Source organism: Mastigoproctus giganteus, chromosome 14, assembly GCF_048544385.1.
Source record: "Mastigoproctus giganteus isolate SK-2022 chromosome 14, ASM4854438v1, whole genome shotgun sequence".
Classification (NCBI taxonomy): Eukaryota; Metazoa; Arthropoda; class Arachnida; order Uropygi; family Thelyphonidae; genus Mastigoproctus; species Mastigoproctus giganteus.
Genome location: NC_143588.1, coordinates 58,386,739 through 58,413,198, shown reverse-complemented (window position 1 = coordinate 58,413,198; position 26,460 = coordinate 58,386,739). Strand labels below are relative to the sequence as shown.

At 39.0% G+C, this 26,460-nt stretch overlaps 1 protein-coding gene across 1 annotated transcript in view; it reads left to right on the top strand.

The window, feature by feature from the left end:
* Window positions 1-1,189: 1,189 nt before the first annotated feature.
* Window positions 1,190-26,460, top strand: part of LOC150075149 (uncharacterized) — a 231,786-nt gene continuing 206,515 nt past the window's right edge. Inside the window, exon 1 of the mRNA XM_090388737.1 lies at window positions 1,190-2,213. Within this exon, the coding sequence (XP_090244863.1) occupies window positions 1,364-2,213 (850 nt within the window). The 5' untranslated portion in view covers window positions 1,190-1,363. The remainder of the gene's footprint in view (window positions 2,214-26,460) is intronic.

Below are 26,460 nucleotides of genomic sequence, written 5' to 3'. Positions count from 1 at the left end.
GGTAACCCCGGGTCTTCATCTTGCAGCCCGTCCCTTTTATTATTTCATTTTTAGGCGTCAATTTGCAATCGATTACAGATTACAATCCTGAAAAACTTTACCAATCAACTGTCATATTACTTATGTCAAAGTGATTTTAGGAAATTAAAGGTTTTTAAATAAATTTACAATTATTGATTACTAAATTCAAGCTAATCAACTGATTTAGCATTATTTATAATTAATTTAAAGAATACAATAACTTTTAAAATAAAAATTCTAATTACTTAAAAAGCAAAGGTAGCTTTTTAAAAAGTTAACTTTATATATTTATAAACTGTATAACTCTATTCCTCTTCATATACAATTTGAATTCTAGAAAGAAACTACTCCTACGAATTTTAAAACTTTGACAAATTACTGTTTGCAGACTTTTATTATTGAACTTATATTCTTTTAAACTTCGAAATATTTTTTTATCTTTACCTTCTTTTACGTCATGTTTATCGTCTGCCATTGCGAAAATTTATTTTCGCAATGGCAGACGATAAACAGTTTGATTTGTTCTGTTGGTTCTTTTAGCGTATTAAAATACGAAAATTGTCTTTCGAAATAATGTTAAAAACAGAATGAAGTTTACTTTTTCACTATTTTTTGCTTTATTACATTTATTTATTCAGTTCTATAACAGAACAGCTCATCGTTTATTAATAACCAAATAAAAAGCGCAAAACAGTTCTGTTCTTATTTAAATTTGTTCCGGTCTGTTATAATAAAAGTATTGCCACGTTTGTTACTCTCGCTAGGTTTAATCTTGCGGAAACGTATCGCTGATATGCTCCTGCCTCGCGCGCGCACACACACGCACACAGATTTGACAATTTACCGGCGTATGAACACTATCCGAAATGAAGAATTTAGCCCTGTATTAAAATAAAGCAATAAGTTGAACGCGTGTCATTTTCCTGCCTTTCTATTTATCTGCGCATGCGTACAAAGCATGAGCGAGCGAACGAAAGAAGGGACAGAGAAAGAGAGAGAGGGAGGGAGGGGTGGGTCGGGAAAGGAAGGGAAAATAAATGCGCTGGAAATGCTAACATACAGCTCTTCGCATGCCTGTACTCGCGCGTTTCGAACGTGGCACGCAAGACACACACACACACGAACGGACGGAGCATCAGGCTCTTCGCATTAGGATGAACTGGAAGAGTGTTGCCACTGGAAACAACGCTCGCCTTGCTTCGGCCACACCGCAGTTACACTGTGGACGGGTATGAGCGTTGTCGACAAGTAGCGATCGAATACATCCGGAGACCTTTCGGAGGTTTTCTACGGCGTCCACGTCAACATCGTCGAAAAGTTGCGATCGCTTCTGTATCCGAACATGGATTCTGTCCAGTGCGAGGAGGAGGATAAACCTAAGAGCGACAGTGACATCTCCGAAACGCCCTTCGACCTCCAGATAGAAGGCAAGCCGCCGAGGTCGATCAGCCAAATACAGGACGGTATCATCCTGCTGGTGACCCCGGAGAACGAGGAAAGTCAGAGTTCACCTCTGGGGTCGTCCCGAAGTCTGATGGTCAACAGTCACCTGTTGTTACCTCTGCCGGCCGAAGACGAAGACTCCTTGCTGGATCGCCGCCACTCGGTCCAGGTGGATCGACTGGAGCCCAAAACTCGCCGACACGACCGAAAGCGATCCTGTCCGGACACGGACATCCGCAAGAGCAGGGAGCGAAGACGACGTGGAAGCTCCGCGTCCCGACTGTCGGATCCGAGGGATAACGGCGGCTCCCTGACTCCGAGACATTCCAAGGATAGGTTGACCCCGTCGTCGCGCTGCTCCAGCAACTGCAGCGTCAGCCACAGCCGACGCTCGTCCAGGACGGACGAAGAAGACCTTCACCACCCGCACCACCATCACCACCACCACCACAGGGGCTCGCGCCAGAGCATCGACGAGCACAGCTACCACAAGCACCACCGGAGCAACAGCACGGCGTCCGTCATCACACAGGGTGATCGAAGTTCGCGCCGGACATCCCGTCTCTCTACACCTACGGTCGTGGTCACCGACGGCGACCCCCGTCCCTGCGATCCGGATGCCGACGAGCCGACCGGTCATCGGCGGATCATCATCATGGTTATCGGCTCGTTCGCTGTGTTTATTTTAGTGATGTGTGTTGTTTTGGTGGCCGTCACTTTGACCCTTTCTCCGAGGATTGACGATCTCGGTAAGTCTTTCTCTCTCTCTCTCTCTCTCTCTCTTTCGTTTTTCTTAATTTAACGCCACTCAGGCGGAAGTTTTGTAGACCCACGTGCCCGTTTTGGAGGTCGCTCGCCGTCCCGCTCAGATAAGCGTCTTGAAGGTGACGCCGCTCGTTTGGTTTCTCGTGGATAGAGAGAGAGAATGAATTACGCTAAGCCTAAATCGTAGTTGTGCGAGCTCGTACGGCTAATGTATCGCCGTAGAGTGGGGCCGGCGTAACACGGCGGCAGTGTATTATCGTGTGGCCTGACGAAAGTGTAATTACACACGCCGGTGGTTTACGAGACTTTTGAAATTGAAACCTTTAATCAGAAAGGCTGCTAAGTGTGTAATAGTGGGAACAGCACCACCTGGCTGTAATTCAAGACCCACACGAGCAGATGCCTTAAAATTTAGGGCTAACGAAGAAATGTTTCTTATAGATGAGGAATTTTTCCTCCTCCTTTGCGATCTCATTGACTACAACGATCTTGCACACAAACAGCGCGCTGAGGGTTTATTTTTCGGGCTTTTTTGTTTAAGCCCCGAAAGGAGACTGTGACGTCCCACGTAAGTTTAAGATCAATTTAGGTACGGACAGCTCTCCTCGTTTGAGTGTCATAATTTTCGACGATCGAAGTGGCCTTAAGAAAATTTACTTTCTTTCTTAAACAGGTAAGGAATAGTTAGACCATTTCAAATATTGGTTGATAGGCACCGACGTTCTGTTACCTACTGTATTAATCCTTCATCGCTTATGTTGTGCGTAATCCAAGATTTCCCCTTTCATTGTTAAAATATTTTTCCTCTTTTGCGTATGTGTTTATTCTTATGGACTTTCAAGAAAGAAAAACTTAAGAAATAGCTTCTTAAGCCTTTCAAATCACCCATCAAATGATAAATGTATATTTTTTATTTATTTTAAATTTAAGTGTACAAAACACACATAAACAGATATAAAAAAAAAAAAAAACAGAAATATTGTAATTTTACTTAAATTTAAAATATTTTGATGTTTGCATGTATATTATATATATAGTAATTTTTTATTTTTATTTTGATAATATTATTTTGGCCCGAAAGACCACAATAAATACAAATTAGGAATTAGTGATGTCATACTTATCGATGATTGTTTATTGCAAAACCTTTTGAGCATAAAGGCAAGTAAGGCTCCCGGAGTTTATGTAATAAACCCTGTAGTTTTGAGGGAGAGCGTGAGGGAGTGTATTGAACCATTGCGGTTAATTATGAGGGCATCTTTGGACTCAGAGGAGATTCATTTGGATTGAAGAAGTGGCAATGTATCGCCAATATATAAAAGCGGTTCTAAGAGTGAAGTTGGTAACTATAGACCGGTTTGTCTGACTTTAGTGGTAGGGGAAATCTTAGAGGCAATGATTAAGAGTGCAGTCCAAGGACACTTTGATAGATATGGCATTCTGAAGGACAAACAATGAATTTGTTAGGAGAAAATCGTGTTTAACTAACTTAGTAGGCCATTTCGACACGGGTACTCATGGGAAGCAAAGAATTTGACTCGGTCCCTCATGAAAGGTTGCTGTATAAGCTTGAACAGGTTGGGATTACAGGTTGAGGATTCCAGATGGGTGAGCTGAATTCCAGGATTTTGTGGAGATCTGCAGGATGAGAAAGAGATTACTTTGCACTTCGAAGGGTTAGCAGACAAGTCATTCAGAAATAGCCACAGAGAGAATTTATTGAAGGCGCATTGAAGCTGATGAGAATCGGTAATCTTCACTGCTGAATAGATCTTAAGATCATCTGCATAGAGAGCAACTTGAATATTGGAGGTTCAGATGAAAGATCATTTATAAAAACAATGAAGAGTAGAGGACCTAGGGAAGACCCTTGAGGTACTCCACTTAGTGGTATAAAACGGTCCGAGTTCACTTGATTGAGGATAACGCTCAAGGAACAATGCTTAATGTAGCTGCGTAGCCATGAGAGCAAAGGGTCACGGATGCCATATAGCTTAAGTTTTTCCAGAAGTTCTTCGTGCGGGACTTTATTAAAATGCCTTAGATATATCTGTGTAGACTGCATCAACTTGAAGGTGATTATCGAGAACTTCAGAGGTGTATTGCCAGAAAGGAAGCAAACTTGACTTGCCACTGCAGAAACCATGTTGATTCTGATCAATGAAAGGCCTGAAGAAGAATTCGAAGAGATGTTTGCGTACTGCTGTGTCGAAGAGTTTAGCAACTATATTGACCTCCTTAAAGTGCTTAGGACACTTCCCCAGCCCGAGAGACAAGTTGAAGATCCGCAGTATGAGGGGTTTTAAGGTAGCGACATCATTTTCCAAAATAAGCCTGGAATGTCATCTTGAGCAATACTGAATTCGTCCAATAAGAGATTTCCATCTGCGTTATGGAGTTGAAACTTTCTACTGGTTATATTCTTGTGCTTCATGAAATTCCAGAATGGTTTAATATCTCTGTGAATGAGCAGACTATCCTGAACTGACTCTGTATACGTATTGTATGAAAGTTATCATTAATTAAGGAAATTTAAATTTTCAATTTAACTTACATTTTCATTTTCAACTTACATTTTCAATTTAAGTGTACAATACACATACACCTATACAGATAAAAAATATATAAATAAATTGTAATTTTATTTAAATTTTAGATATTTTGATATTTTTTCGTGTATATTATATACATATTTTTTATTTCTGATAATATTATTTTAGCTCGAAAGGCCATAATAAATACAAAATATCAATTCTCAATACACTTAATACATAAATATCATTTGAAAATTTTTTTTCTCTGATTTTGCATTTATAAATCGTTCAGTTATTCGCCACTTCAGTGTTTAATCTTCCGAGGTCGATTTTTAACCGGTGATTCCGCCAAGAAAAATGGCGAATGATAAAAAAAAATATCTCGAAATAAACGAAGCTGATAGTTAAGGATATTTTAAGTGCGTCGTTCTTTATTTATTTTTAAATTCAGTTTTTTGGAGAACCGTGAATTGCAAATGAAGTGTTAGCACGCATTTAAACGATCATTTAACTTGATTTATTTTATTGTAATTCCGGTTGCGTCCTTCCATCATTTGTTTCCATAAAAAAGCAGTCTGCAGCTAAAACAGAACATTTCTTCTCCTATTTTCTATTTCCCATCACGTCCCGCGATGTCCAATGCAATTTCAGACGAAATTGTCGCGCGCTGGTGCTGTGTGACGCGTGATTGGCAGGATGTCTTCCATATCTACATATTCGTCTGCTTTATTCTTTAGACGCCATGTTTTTTTTTTTTTTTTTATGAAAACTCTCAGCACGTAGAATAAACGTGAAAATATACGCGAAAATTTCAAAAAAACATACGTAAGCAGCGTTTTATCGAAAATCTGTACTTTTTGGTGGATTTTAGATGGCGAATTGAAAACCTCAGTTGATAATAAATAAAGTTTTTCCTCGAAATATTTAAGAAGAGTAAATACGCGAAAATTAAGTCTAGTACACGTCCAACCACTTTCTACGTTCACCAGCACTCGAGTTGTTGCTATGACGACTGAGCACGTGCTCTACAGATATATTCTCAAGTATAATTGAACCGAATAGCTGCTTGTTGACCATCCATCGAATGATTGAGCACGCAGGTTATGATTTAACAATTCTCTGCATTTGGTCGATGCTACAGTTGAGTTGTAAACTTGCGAAGAATTTTCTGGACGTGGGGGGGGGGGAGGAGAACACATTTAGGATACAATTCGTGTGAATGACGAGAATGCGCACGCGCTTTCACTTATACTGAGTAGAAGTGCGCAGGTCTGTGCATATTATTTTTCTCACTGCTGTACGTAACACTGGGTGACCACCCAAGATGATCTATAGCTCTGTTATGCAGATTTATACGTCGCTCCATACGTTCAATAAGTTAGTTTAATTTATAGGTACACTATTCTAACAAAAGTTATGGAATATCATTTTTTTAAACACCTTTCATTTTAAAAAATTAAAATGAAACAGTTCATTTGGGGCGCTCTTAAATATGCTCCAAGGTAATTTAGGTCATGAAGTGTTCGGTGGTTGGTTTGCTGTTTGGTATATGAACAATCTGAGGAGAAAAACCGCGCTACCTTCACCTGAGACTGACTAACTCAGCCACGTTGTCAAAAAGACCCATAAAAATTGCTCATCATTTACGGGATCCGAACTTAGGTCTTTTCCACCCGATGTGAAGAGCACGGTGATCATACCAACTGTGCTACCCATGAAGCCTTCAATGTAGGCAAATATTGTATCTGAATGGATCCAGGAACATTCCCGAGATTTCCACCATGGCCGTCTAATTCTCCAGGTGTGAATTCAGTTAAGAATTTTATCGTATTTTTGATTAATTAACGCGTTAATTTGTGTTTTACGAATAGTTTAAATAGTCTTAGTCACGTTCTTTAGCTTATTTTTAAATTTAGCTTGAGATTTTGTAAGTTAAGACTTGTTATTCCTACCACTATTGTATCGGTGTTTTGGCGCGAATATCATAGCATGCGACGAGTAGTGCAGAGGAATAGTACGGTTTTAATTGTGATAAATAAGTAGCTTGAAGGATTTAATCACTTTTTGGGCTATATCTTTGTGTTTAGCTAAAAACATTCCTTAAGATAAAACTAATTTAGCACTGCGATCGGAACAGTATAGCATAACGTACATCTCGAACTTGAAAGAATAAAGTATAATGTAAAACTTGACAACATAATATGTATCTTTGCATTTAGGCTCAATCAATTAAATTGTATTTAAAAGGAAATCATTCCCCAGACAGTAGCAGCAAAGCAAAGACAAAGCAAAACATCTCAGCCTGAAAAAGTGTGTAACTTGTGCAATGTTTGCAGACCTTTCTGGAACAGGACATGATCTAACCAAGGAGGATGTCTTTGTATGTGTGCCAGGTGCAGAAAGTGTGAAGAAATTAGGCGCCAAATCTGCCTAGACACGATAGGAGGGAGTATATGAAGAGAGCCTATATCAATTAGACCCTGGAGAGATTGTGCAAGGCTCACGGGGTTGAGTTTTTCTCAATGTGGTCTGTGCTTGCTAATAGCAGAGACTGCTTCTACAGGGATGGGGTACACTTAAATAGAAAGGGTGCAAGAATATTTGCTGATGCTATCGAGGCAGTGTTAGGTGGGTTGGAAAACTGCTAGCTTGGGGGATACATAGATTAATATTTTAACTAGAGCCAGGCAGAGTTGAAAGTGATTCTTTCATTGCTACTATTGGTACGTGCAACAGCCTGGAAAGCAAGGTGTCTGGGATTCCAGGGTCATCATAGGATAAATGAATACATGAGCCGCGTTAGGGCGTATAAATTAATCTGTAATCAAGTCAAAAGGGAGGCAAAGAAAAACAGCAAAGTCTTCTATGCTTATATTAGCAGTAATGGAAGGGTTTGACTCACATTGAGTCACTTGATGCCATGGGTTAACTGTTGATGACCGTGCTCAGATTGTGGACAAATTGAATAGGTATTTTGCATCTACATTCACACATGAGGAACTCTTTAGGGTAGGTGATGCCAAACGTTTATCAAACTCTAACGAGGAACTAAATGACTTTGTGATAACTGAAAGGGAAGTGGACGAGAAATTGTTGAGGACATAAAAAGGCACCTGGGGTGGATGGGATCTACTCAATTATATTAAGGGAGACAGCACAAGAGGTACGCAAACCCTTAGCCATAATTATGAGAGTATCCTTGGATTCAAGGAAGATCACTATGGACCGGAGAAGTGCGAATATTTCCCCAATTCATTAAGGGGAAGTTACTACTATGGATAATGGGATGGTTGAGTGGGAGAATACAGAGAACGATAATCAATGGACACTGCTGTTCGTGGACAAATGTTATTAGTGGAGTTTCCCAGAGTTCAGTGCTGGGTTCATTTGTTGTTTTTAATATTTACGAAGGTATATCATATTTAATGTCTGTTTTCAGATGAGACAAAGATTGGCAGGGTGGTTAACGACAGCCATCAAGACGACTAACTTATCAGCTGTGTGGTACTACACTCGGGGCAGTGGAGAATGAAAAAGACCTGGGTGGAAATCATTATTGTGCAGTCAGATATGAAATTCTCTGAGCAGTGCAGACATGCTGCCAAGAGAGCTCATGGGGTTTTGTCAATGATATACAGAAACGTTACTGGCAGGGATAAGGAGGTGATTGTGCCTTTGAATAAGGCCATAGTTAGGCCTCATCTTGAGTACTGTACTGAGGTGTGCGGGCCTCACTTTAGGAAGGATGTAGGTCTGCTGGAACAGGCGCAAAGGACAACCAGACTGGTGAGGGGAACAAGGGGGTTCTTTTACCTGGAAGGGCTTCAGCTCTGCAAAATTCAGGTTCTCGAGATTGGGCACCTGCGGAGAGATCTGATTGAGGTGTTTAAAGCTTTGATTGGATTGAGCAAGCTGAATGTTAATTGTATTCTTCCTCTTGCTGAGCCTACACCATGAGTGAGCATAAATTCAAGTTGAGGAAAGACAGTTGTCGAATAGATGTGTGGAAGTTTACCTTTAGTCATCGAGTGGATGATTGCTGGAACAGGCTTCCATCTGTTGTTGTGGAAGTGGATGGGTTGAATAAATTCAAGGGAGAATTAGACAAATTCTTGGAGGGTAAGGATGGGTGGGTGAACTGGTTTTTCCTGGCTGATGCTACAAGACTGTAAGACTGCTTTTTTTGTATCATTCGCCATTATTACTACCACTGCTACAACGCATGTTTTGAAAGGGCAACTTGACTTCGCGGTTTCCTACCGGCCACAATTACAACAGCTGACAAACATCCTGATGGAAGACTGGTCAAATTTGAGCTAGAATTCCTCAGACACATCCTTATTAAAGAGTTAACTGAATTTCCTGGCGAGTCGAAATAAACCAGAAATGAACAGCAGAATTGTGATCGCAGTCTGTGTTAAGTGATCAATAACGAATGAAAAATTATTGAACAATCCAGAGGTGTTTGTTTTTCTTAAACTACTTCTTGATTCTTTTGACAGAAAAATTAAACAGACTGATATTAATGAAGGCTAAAGGAGGCTCAACACGCTATATTAGTAGCGTGTTGAGCCTCCTTTAGCCTTCAAAACAGCCAGAATTCGTCTAGGCAGGGATTGAACAAGATGATGAAAACGTTGTGCAGGAATGGAGTACCATGCAGACATGAGTATATCACGCAGTTCCTTGAGATTCGACGGAGATGTAGGCCTGCAGTGAACAGCCCTTTTCAGCTCATCCCAAAGATGTTCAGTAGGATTGAGATCCGCAGACTGAGCGGGCCACTGCAGCAAAGAAAAGTCATTGACACCACAGATCAGATGGTCAGTAATTGATCCGAGTTAAATTCTTCACACTGCAATTAATACATTTATATTCTAGCAGTTCAGGAATGTTCTTTGCAGATAACTCACGAATAAACTCTAGAGTAGTTGAATTAATCAACTTCAATAAAGTTTCAAAAGTTTTGAAACTCTTATCAAAGGCTTTGTATGAACTATCCTTTTAAGAATATGAATTGCAAATGGGAGAATATAAATTAAACTTCGCTGGAGTACACCAGGGACCTTATGGTCATCCTACCATGGTTGGAATGCGCAGCAACTAATCCAAAGAATAGCGAAAGGCCCTGATGGTGTTCACTACACAATGATTAAATGTTTAAGTGAAGATTGCATTGTATTTCTCTTATAGAGTTATTGGACTTCCGGTGTGTATTGATCATAAGGTATCAATCCTTAGTCAATCGGTCTGGTACGTGACATTTCAACGGAAGGGACGTTTCTTAGGTCGACAAATGGCGATGTGATTTGCAAGTAGATGCGCACTGGTGTTGAAACCGTCACCAAAAGGATACAGAAAACCTCTGAAGCTAATCTTCACGGTTAGCACAGTTGGTATAATCACCATCCCCCCCCCACATCGGGTGGAAAAGACCTGAGTTCGAATCCCGTCAGTGACGCGAGGAATTCTGATGGATCTTTTTCACAACGTGGCCGAGTTCGTCGGTCTCAGGCAAGGACAACGTGTTATTTCATCCATAAAATAAAATCGATCACAGAACACACTCAATTTAGAGATGTATTACCTAAAACTCGACTACAGCAACCTCCGAAGCTGGCAAAACGCGCAAAAAGAGTCCTGCAAACAATTGCCCGCTCGGAACGCAGGTCGACGTTGTCACAACACACTCAGCCACATGTCAGCACCCGTACTGTGCACAGAACGCTGCGTAATACACTTTACCAGAGTCATATAGCCTCCCACAAGCGTCTAGTCACCACGGCTACTGCCAGATGTAAATTATCAACCGATGTCTGGCCAAAAGAATGATAAATTCCAGATTTGCTTCATCTAGAACTTTCCAAGTAAGAGAAGGTTGAGATTCGTTTTTCGTTGTGCCTTTCCGTATAATAATGTCTGTCCAAAAACGGGAAATGTCTTGATATTCCGTCCTTAGTGTCGCGCTCTTTTCAGTCGCATAATACACACCTCGTACTGTTGATATCCATCTATATGCATCTGGCAACCATCTGTCATTCCAAAATATATGCATGATGGAAAAGCAATCGCTAGATGTAAGGAAAAAACTAAAGGAACAGCCTGATACAACTAAATATCCTCAGAGTGATATCTTCTTTCTCCTGGAGAGCTGATCATCAAACACTTACCATTATATCATTTTCGGATGCTTTTGACCTCTTGTCCGAGACATTCTGGAATTCAAAGAAATGAATGAGACAATTACTACAGTAAAATTGAAGTCAACAAACAAACTATGACATGTTAGGTGGGTCGGAAAACTGCTAGCTTACGGGGGGGGGATTCACAGATTAAAGAGGTAACTACCATCAGGGGTAAAGGGAAGGGTTTTTGCTTTCGTAAAGGTCACTACAGAGGTCTCAGACAGTTTTTAAATTCTGTACAGTGGGACCAACTGATGACCAACTGTTCAAGGTTTAGGCCTAAATCGATGTCAGATGAACTAATGAGACATTTGGCAGAGAAGAAAAATGTATGGGATGCATACAAATTAACAGGTGACACGGAAGCCTGTAGTGTTAGGGTCGGGCGCCATCTGTGGTTTCCCACATCTGCACCATATGTACACTGAAGAAATACAGAATACTGTAAATGCCAGAAAAGTGTGGGGTTTGTTGAATGTTGGGTTCTGTTGTGTCCTGGCATTTGACCGCAAGACCCCTTATGGGACCCCACGTTGCCCGCACACCACTAGGAGTGTGACTTATATTTTGCGGTGGAGTGGTCAAGACCACTGGAGCCTACCCAACCAACCATGTGGGTGAGTTAGCAGGTAATCATCCTACCCTGGAGGTTCAAGAGTCAGCAAGTCAATGCTGGTAAAACGGTCAAGGACAGATTTTTTATTTCCGATTTGAGCAAGTCCCTCACAGGTTTGTATCCCTAGCTTGACACAGAAGCCTATGGCAGATATAAGCTAGTCTGTCATCAGGTCACAAAGGAGGTTCGGCAGGGGAAGGCAGATTACGAGAAATCTGTGGCAAAAGATGCTAAGAAAAACAGCAAGGATTTCTTTACTTATATAAACTCTAAAAGGAAGGGGATGGATCTGATTGGTCCACTTGATATCGATGGTTCGACTGTTGATGATCCTGCTCAGATAGCAAACAAACTGAATGAGTATTTTGCATCTACATTCACACATGAGGAATTATTAAGGTTTGAAAATGCCAGAAGGTTATCAAATTGTAGCAGGATACTTAATGCTTTTGTAATAACCGAGAGCAAAGTGGAAGAGAAATTGTTGAAGTTAAACGTAAGAAAAGCACCTGGGGTGGATGGGATCTATCCAGTTATATTAAAGGAGGCGGCAAAGCAACTAAGCAAACCCTTAGCCATAATTATGAGAGCATCCTTGGACTCAGGGGAGGTTCCCACGGACTGCAGATGTGCAAATGTATCCACAATTCACAAAGGGGGATCAAAGGGTGGCACGAGTAATTACAGACCAGTTAGTTTAACTTCTGTTCTGGGTAAAATAATGGAGTCAATGGATAAAGATGCATTGCAGGATCATCTAAACAAGACTGCAGCAGTACAGGGTTGTTAAAATTAAAGTATGCCTATGTAGAAGGCTCTGGAGCGAGTCCTAAGGCTCGTATTGAAGACAAATTTGGACAACAGGTACAATAAAGAATGCGCTCGCCATTTATTGGGAAAAAAAATTTGTCACTGTATGGCGCGTAATTATCTTAGTTAGATTACACATTTGCATAATCGTAAGTTATTGCCACAGCGCCACTACTCAGCTCTACTGTACTGTATAAAAGCAAAGCAGTCTCTTCAAAATCATACAGAAAGATCTGGTAGGTCTAAAGGACAGCATTGGACTTCATATGCTGGCTATTCCAGTTGACATGTTACGTTCTGCTGTAGAAATTGCTGTTCTTCGAATGGAAACTGTTGTTCAACAAAATGGAGGACACATTGAACAATTGTAGAGCTGTTCAATTGATTTGTATTGCCACAACGCCATATAGTGACAAATTTTGGCAATAAATGGTGAGCGAATTCTTTATTGTACCTGTTGTCCAAATTTCTCTTCAGTACGAGCCTTAGAACTCGCTTCAGAGCCCTCTACATAGGGCTCTGGAGGATACTTTAATTTTAACAACCGTGTAGTTCAGACACAGCATAGGTTTTTAAGGGAAAGTCTTGTCTGACAAATTTGATTGGATGCTACGACGTGGTCACAAAGGAACAGGACGCAAAAAATAACTTTCATGTCATATACTTGGATTTCAGGAAAACTTGGAGCATTAAGGGCAAGTTGGTACAATGGATAAAAGGATGGTTGAGTGGGAGAAGACAGGAAGTGGTGATCAATAGACGCTGCTCTTCGTGGATTAATGTTATTAGAGGAGTCCCACAGGGTTCGGTGTTGGGCCCATTGTTATTTTGTATATTTTTCAACGATAAATAAATAAATATAATCTTTATTGTAAGACGCAGAGGTACACTCGAGTACCCTGATTTTACAACATCCTTCACGGAACTAAGCCAAGGGTTAACAAACGGCAGAGATATCATCACGACGGAAATATTATTACTGTTAACAGCTAAAGCATTATGACACAGATTCAAAGCATTTGGACTATGCATTTCCAAAGTAAATGTACATAAAGAGAACAGGAAATCGAAGTCTACAGATAAAAATGGGACTGATCCGTCCTATTTAAGTGAACAGGTAGGAGTAAAGTACAGCACTGGTATTTCTTCACACACATTACGCAATCAGAGTCCTAGAACTTGCAAGAAAAGTCAATTTTAAGGTTCAGGTAACTGATGAGGTTAGCAATTTCAGTTGCCCCTTGAAGTGTCCAAGAGTGTCAAATATCTCCAAATTTGCTTTGTTCATTGATCTTGCAGTCCTGTTATAGAAGTTGTAGTATCCATAATTTGTTCTCGCATAGGATGGTTTCAGCAGTGGCTTAACATCCAAAGGATTGCTGATCTGGAACAAACTTCCATCTGTCGTAATGCAGTTGAGAGCTTAAATAAATTCGAGGAAGAAGTGGACAAGCTTTTGGAGCTAATGGATGAGTGAAATGGGAAGGTCGCTGGTGTGTCAAAAGCAACCATCTCAGAAGTACACATCGAGTGGAAGAGGAAGGAGATTCCAGCAGCAAAAGGAAGAAAGTCGGTACTCCATGAACCAGACCACAGGACTTTAAAGCGAATTGTGTGTGACAATAGAAGGCCCAGTTTGCAGCAAACAACCGAAAAATTCGATTCAGGCAAAGAAGGGCCCGCTTCCAACCGAAATATGCAACGGGAGTTGAAGAATCTGGGACTTGGTAATCGTCTGCCCATACGAAAGTTACTTTTGTCTTTAAAAAAAATCATAAAATTCGACTAGAATGGCGTCACATGATCTTGTTCCACTCGACTAATGTATATTGTTAATTGTTGTGGGGTTGTGGAGGCGGCAAGGCCTGTCTCTTCTGATTTCAAATACTTATTCCACTGGACTGTGGAACAAGATCATGTGGACTCGATCTCGACTTTTTTGCACCAATGGTACGATAAAAGGGTGGCGTAAATCTTGTGAAGCCAATGATCCAGGCTGTCCACAACTCGGTTACAGAACTTACCCATTAAATAAAGGTTTCTAATGTTTTGACCATTGCTTGTAAGTTGGATTAAGAAACATACAAACGTTTGCGTATTGTGCTCGCAAGAAATTTATAAGATTTGGAGAAAACTAAGAGAACAATCGAGGCACTTTTCAAAGTCACATTGGATCGAAGATTGGAGCTGATAAATCGCCCTCGCAGTTTGTTAGGAGCGACTTATGGATCGTCAGTGACATCGAATCCTCAGTACGATCGAATAGAGTTCTTGAGACACTTGTCTGGCTCTTCCCAATCCATATATCGACATCCTTCTGGTCAATGAACTGATCCACTGTATCAGAAAAGACAGAAGGTACCGTTGGTTTCCACTTATTTGCATATTAGAATAAGAGTCAGTGCTGTGTACTCAAATGTGGTACTGCTTCTCAGGTGGTACATGTGAGGTTGCTATCTTGGCTTCGTGGTCCCACAGTAACCAATCAATCTGGAAAACTTATTCCAGAACTTATAATTTTTCCCACGTGACCGAATATAAAATAAATAAACGAGGAAGCTATAATCATTAATATGATCACTCTACTCCTCTCGAGGATACTTTGGGTCGCGTGACGTGTTCCAGTTTTCTCCATCTCTTGCTGAGCAATCTAATTTTTCTCTTCCCCACAGGCTTTTAATCTTCTGCGCTGATTTTGTTATTCTGTCGTCTGCCTTTCGATGTAAATATTTTATTGGTACTGGCCAGCGGGATGAAAATTGTGGATGTGGTAAGCTTTGGTTTTATAAGTAGCTACGCTTATTCCTTATTTATGAATTTCATCAGCGCACTCGATTATATCGCGTAATCTTTTCTTCCAAGTTCTCTTCATCTTTGCGCAATAATGTACGTTGTACTAGTTAATTAAAAAAGGGGAATTACAGACAGCGATATTTCCCAGAATTCATATTATATGAATTCAAATTTCAAATAATTTCTGGTTGTTCAAGTAGTTTTTTTAGCATATTATTTCATTTTAACATCGACATACGAGCATAAAATTAACCATTAAGAGATTTTCCTCTGTTATTTACCCTTAATCTCGGCAGATTTTTTCGGTAACTTTATTTTGGCACGTACTGTACATACTCGTAGAAATTCAATGGGAGGGTGTTGCTGTTAACATAGATAAATGTGGCGATAATACCTAAGTCGATTTAGTCTATGGTAGGCCTCGCTGAACCTATTAAGATAAATCTGTTGTGTAAAAAGGCTTTCCAGCTCCTTTAACACCTAGAAAGAAGCAGGGATGAGTCCCGTCCCTCGAGGAGCTAAGATTTATTTTCAAGAAGCCTATTAGCATTGTCTCAAGTTGTTTACATCTTTATTTCTTCGTTAAAAGAAACTAAATGAGAAACCTAAAACCCTCAATACAAGAAAAATAATCAAGACTGGATCAGATTGTAATTTCTAGAAATTTCGGCTTAAGTTGTAGCTTTTAACTTCTTTCAGAAATCTATGACAACCATGCACGTGCTTATGTTCAGTTTTTGGGATGAGGAATTCGGTCTTGGATAGTAGTAGTTCTTAGTATAAACGTTCAGAAACAGAGGTCCTGTCTGTTCGCTTAACAGGATCCATTTTGTGAGTCGAAAGTGAACAGGCAGGGAAGGGAGGGAGGTTTTATTTCTGGCCCTTGTCCCTTGTAATCCTGCATTTGTGACAGCGGGTGCTAACTGTTCTAGTGTGACACATTTGACTTTTTAAGGGTGGTGCCGATATATTTGGAACGCGATTGGTGACCTTTCATTTTTAGCTGCCAAGAAGCAGTTATTCACGTGAAGTGACACGCCGAGAAACCCCTTCTGGCTTCTTTTTTTTTTTATTATCACTTCACGATTTAATTTCTTCTTAATTTACGCTACACTTCCTTCGGCCATTAAGCTCTTTGTTTTCTAAGAATGCTTAATTTTCTTAAGTGCCCGTAAACAAAAGGAGAGTACAAGAATCTTGAGAGATACACGACGAGGATTTTTACGCCCAAATGTTCAATTAGCGTTGTAGAAATATGAAAAGGTATCGGCGTCTGGGAGCGACCACCCACGTACGAAGAAAGTGCGTTGATTCTCGTGGAAGGGAGGGGGGGGATGGTTACTTAGAAAGGGAATTCAAATCCGCGTAGACGTAAGAAAATGAAGAGAGGGGGAAAAATAAGAAGAAAAAAGATGGAGAAAGACTCTTTTTATGCTTCGCTTCACTTAAGGGTGTTCAATGGTTCGTAAAATGGAAGCCTGAATACCGAGTCCCGTAGCGTCTCTGGGGTCCACATTTTAAAAGATGGAGAAGAGAATCGCCGCTGTTCTCCAAAGAGCAGCTGCTCAGATGTTAGAGACAGCGAAGTATGGGTAGGTTGGAGAGTTAGGCAATTTTCTTAAGGTTATATAAGGAAAATTGGAACGCTGTCCGATATCGCATCGGTGGGTACGCGCTATACGACATTTTTTTTCGGTGCTTTTGGAATATTGTCTTAATAAAATGCTAGAAAAAGATGAATAAAAGATTTCTTAAGTGTGTTTTTGTTTTGTCCGTTCGCTGTGTCTCAGTTGAAGAATGGGGGCTCACGATTACGTTGCAAATGAAGTCAAGGGGCGACTTATAGCCGTTCAACTGATGTCTCCTTCCAGCTAATCTCCTGATGCTGAGAACAACCCTTGGGATTTTTCCTTCAAAATCTCCTCTGAGATTTCTTGGACTTCTTCCAATACGCATCCCTTAAATAGCGGTCTTTAAAACACATACTTTCACTCTATTCTTTTGAATGAATTCTAGTCAGTAAAACGACATATTTGGTTCATTTTGGGAAACAAAGTTGTAAATACGTGGTAAACATCCTGCTGCGCGTAACCTATTTCGAAATTTATTAATAAATTACTAAGACAGTTTGGATCTTTAAAGTTAACGATGAAACTTAATTATGTGGCAGCGCGGACTTGTTGGCTGTTGTAGTCACGTGCCTCCAGGTTTCTGATCATCAGGAGCACATTCTGGAGCATCATCATGTGCAGGACATCCAAAAGACAGAAAGTTCTCCTTCGGTAGAAAAATGCCAAACGTAAGTCGTCTTGAATCTGTCCATAACAACGTCATACAAGCCGCCACTGCTCATGCGCAGTCATTTGTTTTAATTTTTAAAAAAATCCCTCTTTCTGATAAAGCGCACATCCGGGTAATTTTTTACTCGTAATATTTAAACGAACTTTTCTCGTTCTGGATAATCGTTATCGGTACACGCGTTCCATTTAGGGGGGAAGTTACTGCGCATGAGCAGTGGCACGCACGTGCGAGTCATTTAATGCGCGTCTTCGGAGTGTCGTTTTTCCCCCCTTTGGAGGTCTATATGGGTAGTTTGGGGATGTCACTCCCGCGTTCCAAGATGTCTCCTGTGTATTTGCGCGTATCCTAAGCACGAGGACCCGAAAGACGCTCCATCTCTGCGCTAATCCCAAATGACTCGAAGTCTTGTTCATTATCCTACCGTAATCGTGTACGGGGAAATAGAATAAGAGCGTTCGTGACTGTTCCGCCGCAGTGACCTCGATCCGTGACCTAATGTGGGATTTATTTAAACTCAACAAAAGCTCGTGTTTCTATTTATTGATGCCTTTCCGTGCACATCCACCAAACAATTCTGACAACCAACTTCTGTTTTCTGGTGAACAAAAAGAAAAAAAAAACGGGAGATAACAATCGCGGTAACCATGACAACGTTCTCAAAAGCACGCACATCCAGGGCGAGTTAGTCACACAAGGCTTAAAATACGTGCTTAAGATCAATCCTACTTTAAATGCGTTACCTATTTAAGCTGTGATGACTGCGTAATGATCCTCAACTACAGATTCAGTTTAATATTGCAGTCTAAGCGAATTATTGATCGATTATCACAGCCAGGTGTTTACCATATTGTGCATGTTGTGTTTTTTATTGGAATCTGCGTATTGCGGCTATAAAAGCGTAACAAAATTTTTGCTGGGTTCTGTAGATGTTAGGAATCCTTCAGATACTGTTAAATACCCTCGGGGTGTTTCTATATTTATCATCTTGTGTTTTATTAAGATCTGTCTGGCCGGAAGTGTATCACAAAGTTGCCATCGTGGCTTCTGAAGTGAAGCAATAGAGGTCTGAGCTCGTAAGAAACTGTCGCACGTGGAGTTTAGGCTACCTTATTATATTGCTGGAGCATTCGAAGAGCGAGTAAACGGGAGTGTATACCACCACATAAAACGCTAGTCTGCTCTTAAAGGAGAGGGAAAGTCTATGATTAAGAAATAGCGTCCAAGGAAAATCTTTTAAGTGCTGTCTGATGGGATTTTTAGAGTTCGCATTGGAAGGGATTCTAAGAGGAATATTTTCAAATATATATGTTCCATAAATAGCGAAGGATGTTTAGATTTTGTAGCGAATTTTGCTTCGATCGAGCATAAAGATAAAAGTTTTGGATGTTTACTGCGTATTCAGAGAGGGAGAATGGAAAAGGAAGCAGGATGCTGCAGAAAGGAAGATGCAGGAAGACAGAGAGTGTTAGACAGCAGTCGGAAAATGTCAGAGAGCAAATTACTATAATCAGAAAGCAAATTGCTGCCGTTCTCTTAGCAGCATCCTGCTAATTGCTATGTGTCGAGCTCTGAACAAGCTCCAGTATCATCTCTGTGAAGTAAAAGGAGTCCTTTATCTTTTTGGTTGGCATCACCTCCTTCTCGTGTTTTAAACACCTGTATTTATACTCGAAGAAAGTGTATTTGAAGTCTAGTATCGATCAAGGAATTAAAATAAACTTTTATAAAGATATTTCTAAAGATAGTTCGCGTACATCGCATCTAGACCAATAGAGGAGAGTCATAATTGATCATATTTATTTATACACCCATCGGATAAAACCGGGTACATTTATTGTCCTCTTCTTCGTCATGAAAATAAGAACTATGCTGGTGCGTTGTAGCATCCAGGTCGTATTGTATGGTGTTAAATTCAAGAACTTGTGTTTAAGAAACTTGCTGTAAGATAAATCGATATTCCAATATATTAAGAATCTTTATATCAACGAATTGTTACTGGAGGAGTAGTCCGATCAAAGGATGTCACTTCCAGCACCAAATAATCCTTACCAGACTCTTACAATTATGCAGAATCAGTGGAAGACGAACGAACAGATGGTGGTAGTGCATATAATAATCCATCGATTTTTCTTTAAGATATTCTTGGGCCTTTCTAAGTTTCTTTCATTACCCCTTCGCCTTAGGGAGATGCTGTACCGACTCTTCACCTCTCCTTCGTATCAATCTATCTTTAGTTACAAACTAATCCGTACATTTATTAAGGATCCTAATCAGAAGGCAGCACAAATTGATTTCTCCCGAGCATTCTCCCCAAGTGATCAATTGGGTACATGTAAGGAAAAAAAAACAACAAGACACGACTGAGATTCGACCGGAGGTTGGCAAATAAAAGAACGAAGAAGAAAGGATAAGAGTAGTTCGCAGTTGATGTCTGTATTGTCCTTTGCAAGGCAGACAAAGAGAGATCGAAGAATGTGATAAATGGTCAATATCTCTTTGGAGAGTTTCTTCATCCAAGAGGATGGAGATGATTTAGAACTTAACCTGTTTCTATTAAATCAATTGTTTCGTTCTCTTTATTTCTGCTTTAATATAATCTTGACCACGTGAAGTAATAGAGATAAAGCTGGCCAAGCAACTCTATAGAATTTAATTAACCAATATGTATGGTTAGTTAAAGACCATTGGAGCGATGCCAATCTGATGCTTCGTAGTTAATGGCAACCTCTGAAGCGTGGTAATAAATGAAAACAAGTAAACAATAGCTAAAGTTGAATAATCCCTGCTGCTTCTTAGCATCTCAATGCCTCTTTCGTTCAACCAAATCCCGTACGTCGCCTATAGATGCACGCGCGCCTAGAGGAGCCAATTTATCTCGCATTACTCTCTGGTTGATTTTAAACTTTTCTTTACAGTTAACCCTTCCTTATAATCTACTGTAAGCTTAGCGAGAAATGTGGGAATGTCGTGTTTTTCTCCCCCCCTCCCTCTCACTTTTAGAATTCCACTAATGCTTTATATTTCCGGCTTTATGTGTGTTTTCGCCTTAACGGTGAAAGATCTCTCTTTTTCGTTCTTTCTGCATCACTGCATGATTATTCAGTAGTGTAAGCGTTTAATGATGCTTGAATGCATGCATAAAGAAAGCGGAAAATTAATATTCTAATAAGTAGCTCTGTCATTACTTATTCCATTCTGGAGATATTGAAGCAAATGATATACTATAAATAAAACAAATACGTTTTCAGTTTTGGTATGTGGATGTGGGAGCTGAAAAAAAAAAGAGATACGTGTGAAGTTAAAAATATGTTAGAGGAAAAAAAAGTACTAAATATAACAAATAAAATATCAGAGTAAAAATCAAATGTTAGATTAAAATATCAAGTAATTTGTATACGAAAAGCAAATCACCGATAATTAATTATTGGTCCCAAGGAGGATCCTAAAGAGACTCCATTCGTTATAGAAAAATACCGTAACCACACATGATTTCGAGTTACAAAATTTCACTTATTGAGGGCCTTGCATACTATAAAACTTAAAATAGCTCAGTATGTTCAAGTATCGTGGTTTAGATCGTTTTTATTGCTCTACTTCCACATCGAGTGGAAAAGATTGGTCCTAGTTCTCCTGAAGATGGGAGAGAGGTTATGGGCATTTATAAATTGTGGTTGAATTACTCAGTCTAATGCAAAGCTTTCCCAGTTCGCTCCCTTGAATTTCGGGTTTTCATCCTTAAAATCTGGGCAGAGAATTCACTAATTCACAGCCCTATTCCGGTGTATCCCCTCATGGTCTTAAAAACAACAGTATTTTCAAGGAAACCCTTGTTGTTGTTGGAGGAGAGAATATAGATGTAACTTTAATCACTTTTCATTCTCGAAAGAATCACAAAGCTATTCACTTTGGGTCTAATTTTAACTGAAAGCACATTTCAGTTAAAATTAAAAACGAAAAATTCCAAGGACACCGTTATTTCAAAATCACCAAGCTCGTGTGCTTCTGTTATTGCGATAATAACATTGGGCTCGTCTACGTTATATTTCTATTAGATTAACGCCCATAATTGCTACTTTTTAAGACGCGTTATCCTTGAAATAACCGGAGGGCAAACTTTAATACGTTCTGATGCATAATACGTAGGACATCTCGCCTCTGCCTGGCGTGTTAAGACATTAATCTTAGTTAACTGCAAGATGTACCTTTTTTTTCTAACTTCACAGATGGACGTGTTTTGATCATGTCTGGACATTAATAAAATTTAAACTTATCTGCATGCAGTTTCTGACCTTTGGCTGTTACAAGAGCGTGTTTATTTTAATAAAGACTGCCTGTTTGTGCGAAATAGGCAGTGTTTATTAAAGTCTTCTTTATAAGTCTGAAACACTGCCTATTTATGCGAAATAGGCAGCCTTTATTAAAGTCTTCTTTCTAAGTCCGAAACGTATATATTATATCATTATAAAATGTATTTGAGATATATCTTACACAGTTGAGATTGTGAATATTCGATCCATAGTATTAAATGTTGCAAAAAGGTCAAACTTCAGTTTCCAATTCGCTTTACCATATACGAAACCCGAAGCTTGTAATTATTATATTACAGCCTGAATCCGGTACACCACAATGCACCGCAACTGAAACACTGATCGATAATCTATATTTGGAATCCTTTCTTCTGAATAAACACTGGGTGGGAGTTAGAGCCAAGTTTAGCTATCCGAATCCTGGGATGTACGTCCATGAGCAGTCGGTGATACGACTTGCGAATGCTAACCGAAACTGTTATTACTTCTACTAGTAGTAATAGTAAAATCAGTTGAAAAATAAATATTTTAATGAGAGGGAAAATGGTTATTTATCTTGATGAGGTTGTTAAAAATATCAAAGACCTTCTGTTTATTAAATTCTCGGTATTTAAATGCGACGCGACCTTTCACGATTTTAATTCCGAATTACGCATCATCAGCGATAACATCAAGAGGCATTCGCTCGCTAGTAATAAGCAGTATCCAATTCTGGACGGCCTTGTGGGTTCTTTCTGTTCTACGATCTTGGTAATTGCATTGGAATCAATTCCTGTACTTGGAGATTAATTTTTTTTTGTAGTTTATCCTAAATACAGTTGAAAGAAATAATGATCCCTCCTGATAATTTTGCTTCTGCTCTGGTTACTCTTGTAGCTTCGTTATTAATTTTTGATAAGGAGATTGCAAAGTTTTATTGATCCAACCTTTTGTGTGTGTAATATTCTCCCATTATTTTTAAAGTTCATCGATAGTCTCTCTTTGATGTTATTGTATTTGCTTCTAATTATAAGCGAGTCGATGTATTTATTAATTATTTTTTCGGGATTATTAGTAATGACGTTAATGGTATTCACCCTCTAATAAGGGGTCGATATTGCGTGGAAAAATATTAGTATAAATAATTCCAAACGTATTACAAGATTGAATCAACACCTGCATGACATACGAGCATTGCGGTTGGGAAACATTTACAGGGGTAACCGCGTTTTTGATTTAAGTATTCTTTGCGATATCAGGATGTTATTTTTCATCTCTACCTTTTCCTTACTATTTATTATCTTTAGTGGTAGCCTTGTAAAAGCTTTTCATGGACATTTACGCGAATGTCTTGGCTTTTTTGTGTTTCGCAAAAGATCGTTTTCAGTCAATTAAGAAGATTGCATTCTTACTTGGATCTCCAGTTGCGCTAGAACCATATTAAAGTTGTTGCGCTCGTTTTATTGGCCCGATTTCTCTTTCATTCTATCTTAAGCTTTAGGTTAGCAAGTTTTCAGAGAGCTCCGCATTATTTCTTTCGTATCCCGAACTGGTTTTCTCTGATATTGATCACCAAGCATCTTATCGGAGAAAAAATGGCGATCAACCTACTCTAGCTGGAAGAGTCCTGGATTTTTTTCTAGATTATTAGAAATACGGAAAGGTTAGGGGTCGTTTTCTGTAAACGTGGCGACATGAATAGAAAAAATAGGCAATAATGCGAGTTTTTCAACGAATGGTTTTTCTATGTGTTCTTAAGGATGAAAAAAATATAACTAAAGAGAAAATAAATATATGATGTGAAGGAATTATCATTCTAACTTGCCAATGACTTAGTCTTTTAGGAATCATACATTTTAAAGTCTACTTTATTGTCCAGGACTTATGTAATACTCTTTACAGCTTCCCTCAACATAATTATACTAAGGAAAAAACCTTTTTGTAATACAGACTTTCATGACAAAAGGTTTGGGTGAAATATGAACCGAATAAATGATTTTATTCATTTCCCTCTAAATAAAAATTTGTAAAAAAACATATTAGACTGAGATTCCAGTCTATCTATGGTCATATTGCAAATTTTATAAGTCATAAACACACCCAAATACGTTTCAGGGAATACAATTTTTATTAACAACTATTTTTATCGCTTACAAAAACATTGAAGCGGAGGTTTTATACGCCAACTTGGACACACACACGCACACAAAGAAAATGGTATGATGCAGAACTGTCTTCTAGAAACGCGTAGAAAATTAAGCCTGCCTACTGTACAAAGCTATGTAGTATTTTCAGCTTCTTCTGTATAGAAAGAAGTTTGTTTTTGGGGACTGCTCCCAATTTCATTGTTCTCGAAATGTTTCATCCGACGATAAAAGAGTGCATTAATAACTCGAATAGAATTGTACTGCTACCAAAGAGAAACAGAAAGGCGTTCTCAATGCAGACAAACTCAGAATCCGACATCATAGCAACGACAAAGAAAACATTACTTCAGAATTACTCGCTTGGTGGCGCACTAATCTTTTTTTTTTTTTTTTTTTTTTTAATGCTGTCTGTTTACTATATCCGTCTGCATAAACTAGCAGTTATTATATAACGTTTTCAACTTATTTCTGACGACAACTTTTTTAAATGGATTTCTTTGCTTGAAAATAAATAGTTTAATGTGACTAATTCAATTTTTAACAAAAAAAGTGTTTATTTTCTGAGGATTGTGAAATCTCCTTAAAATTCTCTTGGAGAGTTTAAATCATTGCCCAATTCTTCCACCGTTTATATAAATTGAATTACACTTCACAACACTAGAGGTCGCTGAAAATGACAATCATTGCTGTGGTATGTCTATCGGGATGATAGATGCTAGCGATACAGAAGACAGGAACTCAATCATTCCAAGAACGAAGCAATCTATACCGTCATTTCGGTGAATGATTGTGCATGTGTGTGTTCATTGGGTCAGTAAAGCGTTCCTTGGACAGAGAGAAAGAGTAATCCAAGCACTAAGTGCTCCATCTCCAAATTATAATGAATCATTGGCATACTATGGTAATGTATCTCTGCACATCCTGAGTGTTTTGCCAATACAAAATCATGATATAATAGTTGCGCCATCATACCATTTTTTTCTCATCTGCACATGACCTTCGAAGTTCTGACAACATTTGCGCATGATCGAAGTTCTGACAACATTTCTCATCTGCTCATCAAGGTTCTGGACATTTCTCATTTCTCATCATTTGCGCATGATGGAAGTTATGACAACATTTCTCATCTGTACATGATCATCAAAGTTCTGACAACATTTCTCATCTGTACATGATCATCAAAGTTCTGACAACAAACAGTTAGCGATATAATTTAAATTGTGGTGTCTTGAGATCTCTTTATTTTTTTACATATTTTTCCCGATAAAATTCAACAATTTAATAAAATTAAATTTCTCTAATTCATTTCCCAGTATTTTTTAAACCGCTATCCTGATAATTACCGGAACTAACGGCAGTTTACACTAGAGAGCCTTCATGGAAGCTCCAATCAATTATCAATTTCCTCACGAGCAGTTTAACTTGCTATTCTTACCTCAAAATTTAATTATCAATCTATCTTTCTAGCTAACGTTGCCTTATTTCCCGAAGACAGCCAATTAGGTGTTAATATCAAAATTATTTGTCCAACTCAAAAGGGATTCCTTAATACGCTTCATGCATATTTATTACCAGTTCCGTTCTGCTCGGGGGATGATCGTGTTCAACTATCCCCGAAATGTCAAGAGGTCCTAGACGACTGGCAATTCATATTTACAAAGCAGTAAAGGGATGTTGTAAGTCGATAAGTGGCTCTCGGTGTTCTTGGTCTTGTCTCAGTAATTTGCACAGAAAATTTAACTTATTCTGTTTGACAGTTTCGCATTTTTATCTTAACAATCCGCAGTGTTTATTATTTTCTATTAGTTTTCGCAGAAATTATGAGTTTTCCCCAAGAATAACAGTACTAGACCGATATCCTTCATTATTCACGTTTTATTCAAAAATACTGAATCCCTAGTGAGTAGAAAATGAACTGAAGTTCAGAACTTCGAAAGCATAATCGCTTCCAACAATGGAGAATGAATTTTGAATGATCTCGAGACTGTATTTGCGTGTTAGCACGTGACACACGTTTATATGCAAATGTAGTTTACATAACTCTGAAAATTATGTAAAAGAAATGCGGATAGACAAAACTGGGAGGCGCATTTTATAGGATTCTTCTCGTCAGGACTGGGTGAATAGAGAACAGCTGGACTGTAATTCACATGCGGGCTCTGACAATATTTTTAAGAACTGTGGAAATCTTTTATTGGGAAAAAAAACGGATAAAACAAGACAAAATATTAAGAATTATTAGGCAACAAATTTAAGGCAACATGACGTCACGTGATGCATTATTTTTTTATTATTTTTTTCCCCAACTTGTGGATCCCTTTCAGAGATTTGCCATACTAATTGCAATAAATAGTACTGTATAACTGAAAATATGCCATCCTCTCTTGGGCCTTTACCCTCTTTTAATATCCGTAGGATTTCCTAACGAATACTTCTGTGAGATTATTATATCGTTTATTTTACAGCACTCTAATTCCTTAACAATTCCCAGAGTTTTGAGTTTGCTTTTGATAATAAACATCGACGAGAATCTGTTTAACTTATCTGCCATTTCCGTTG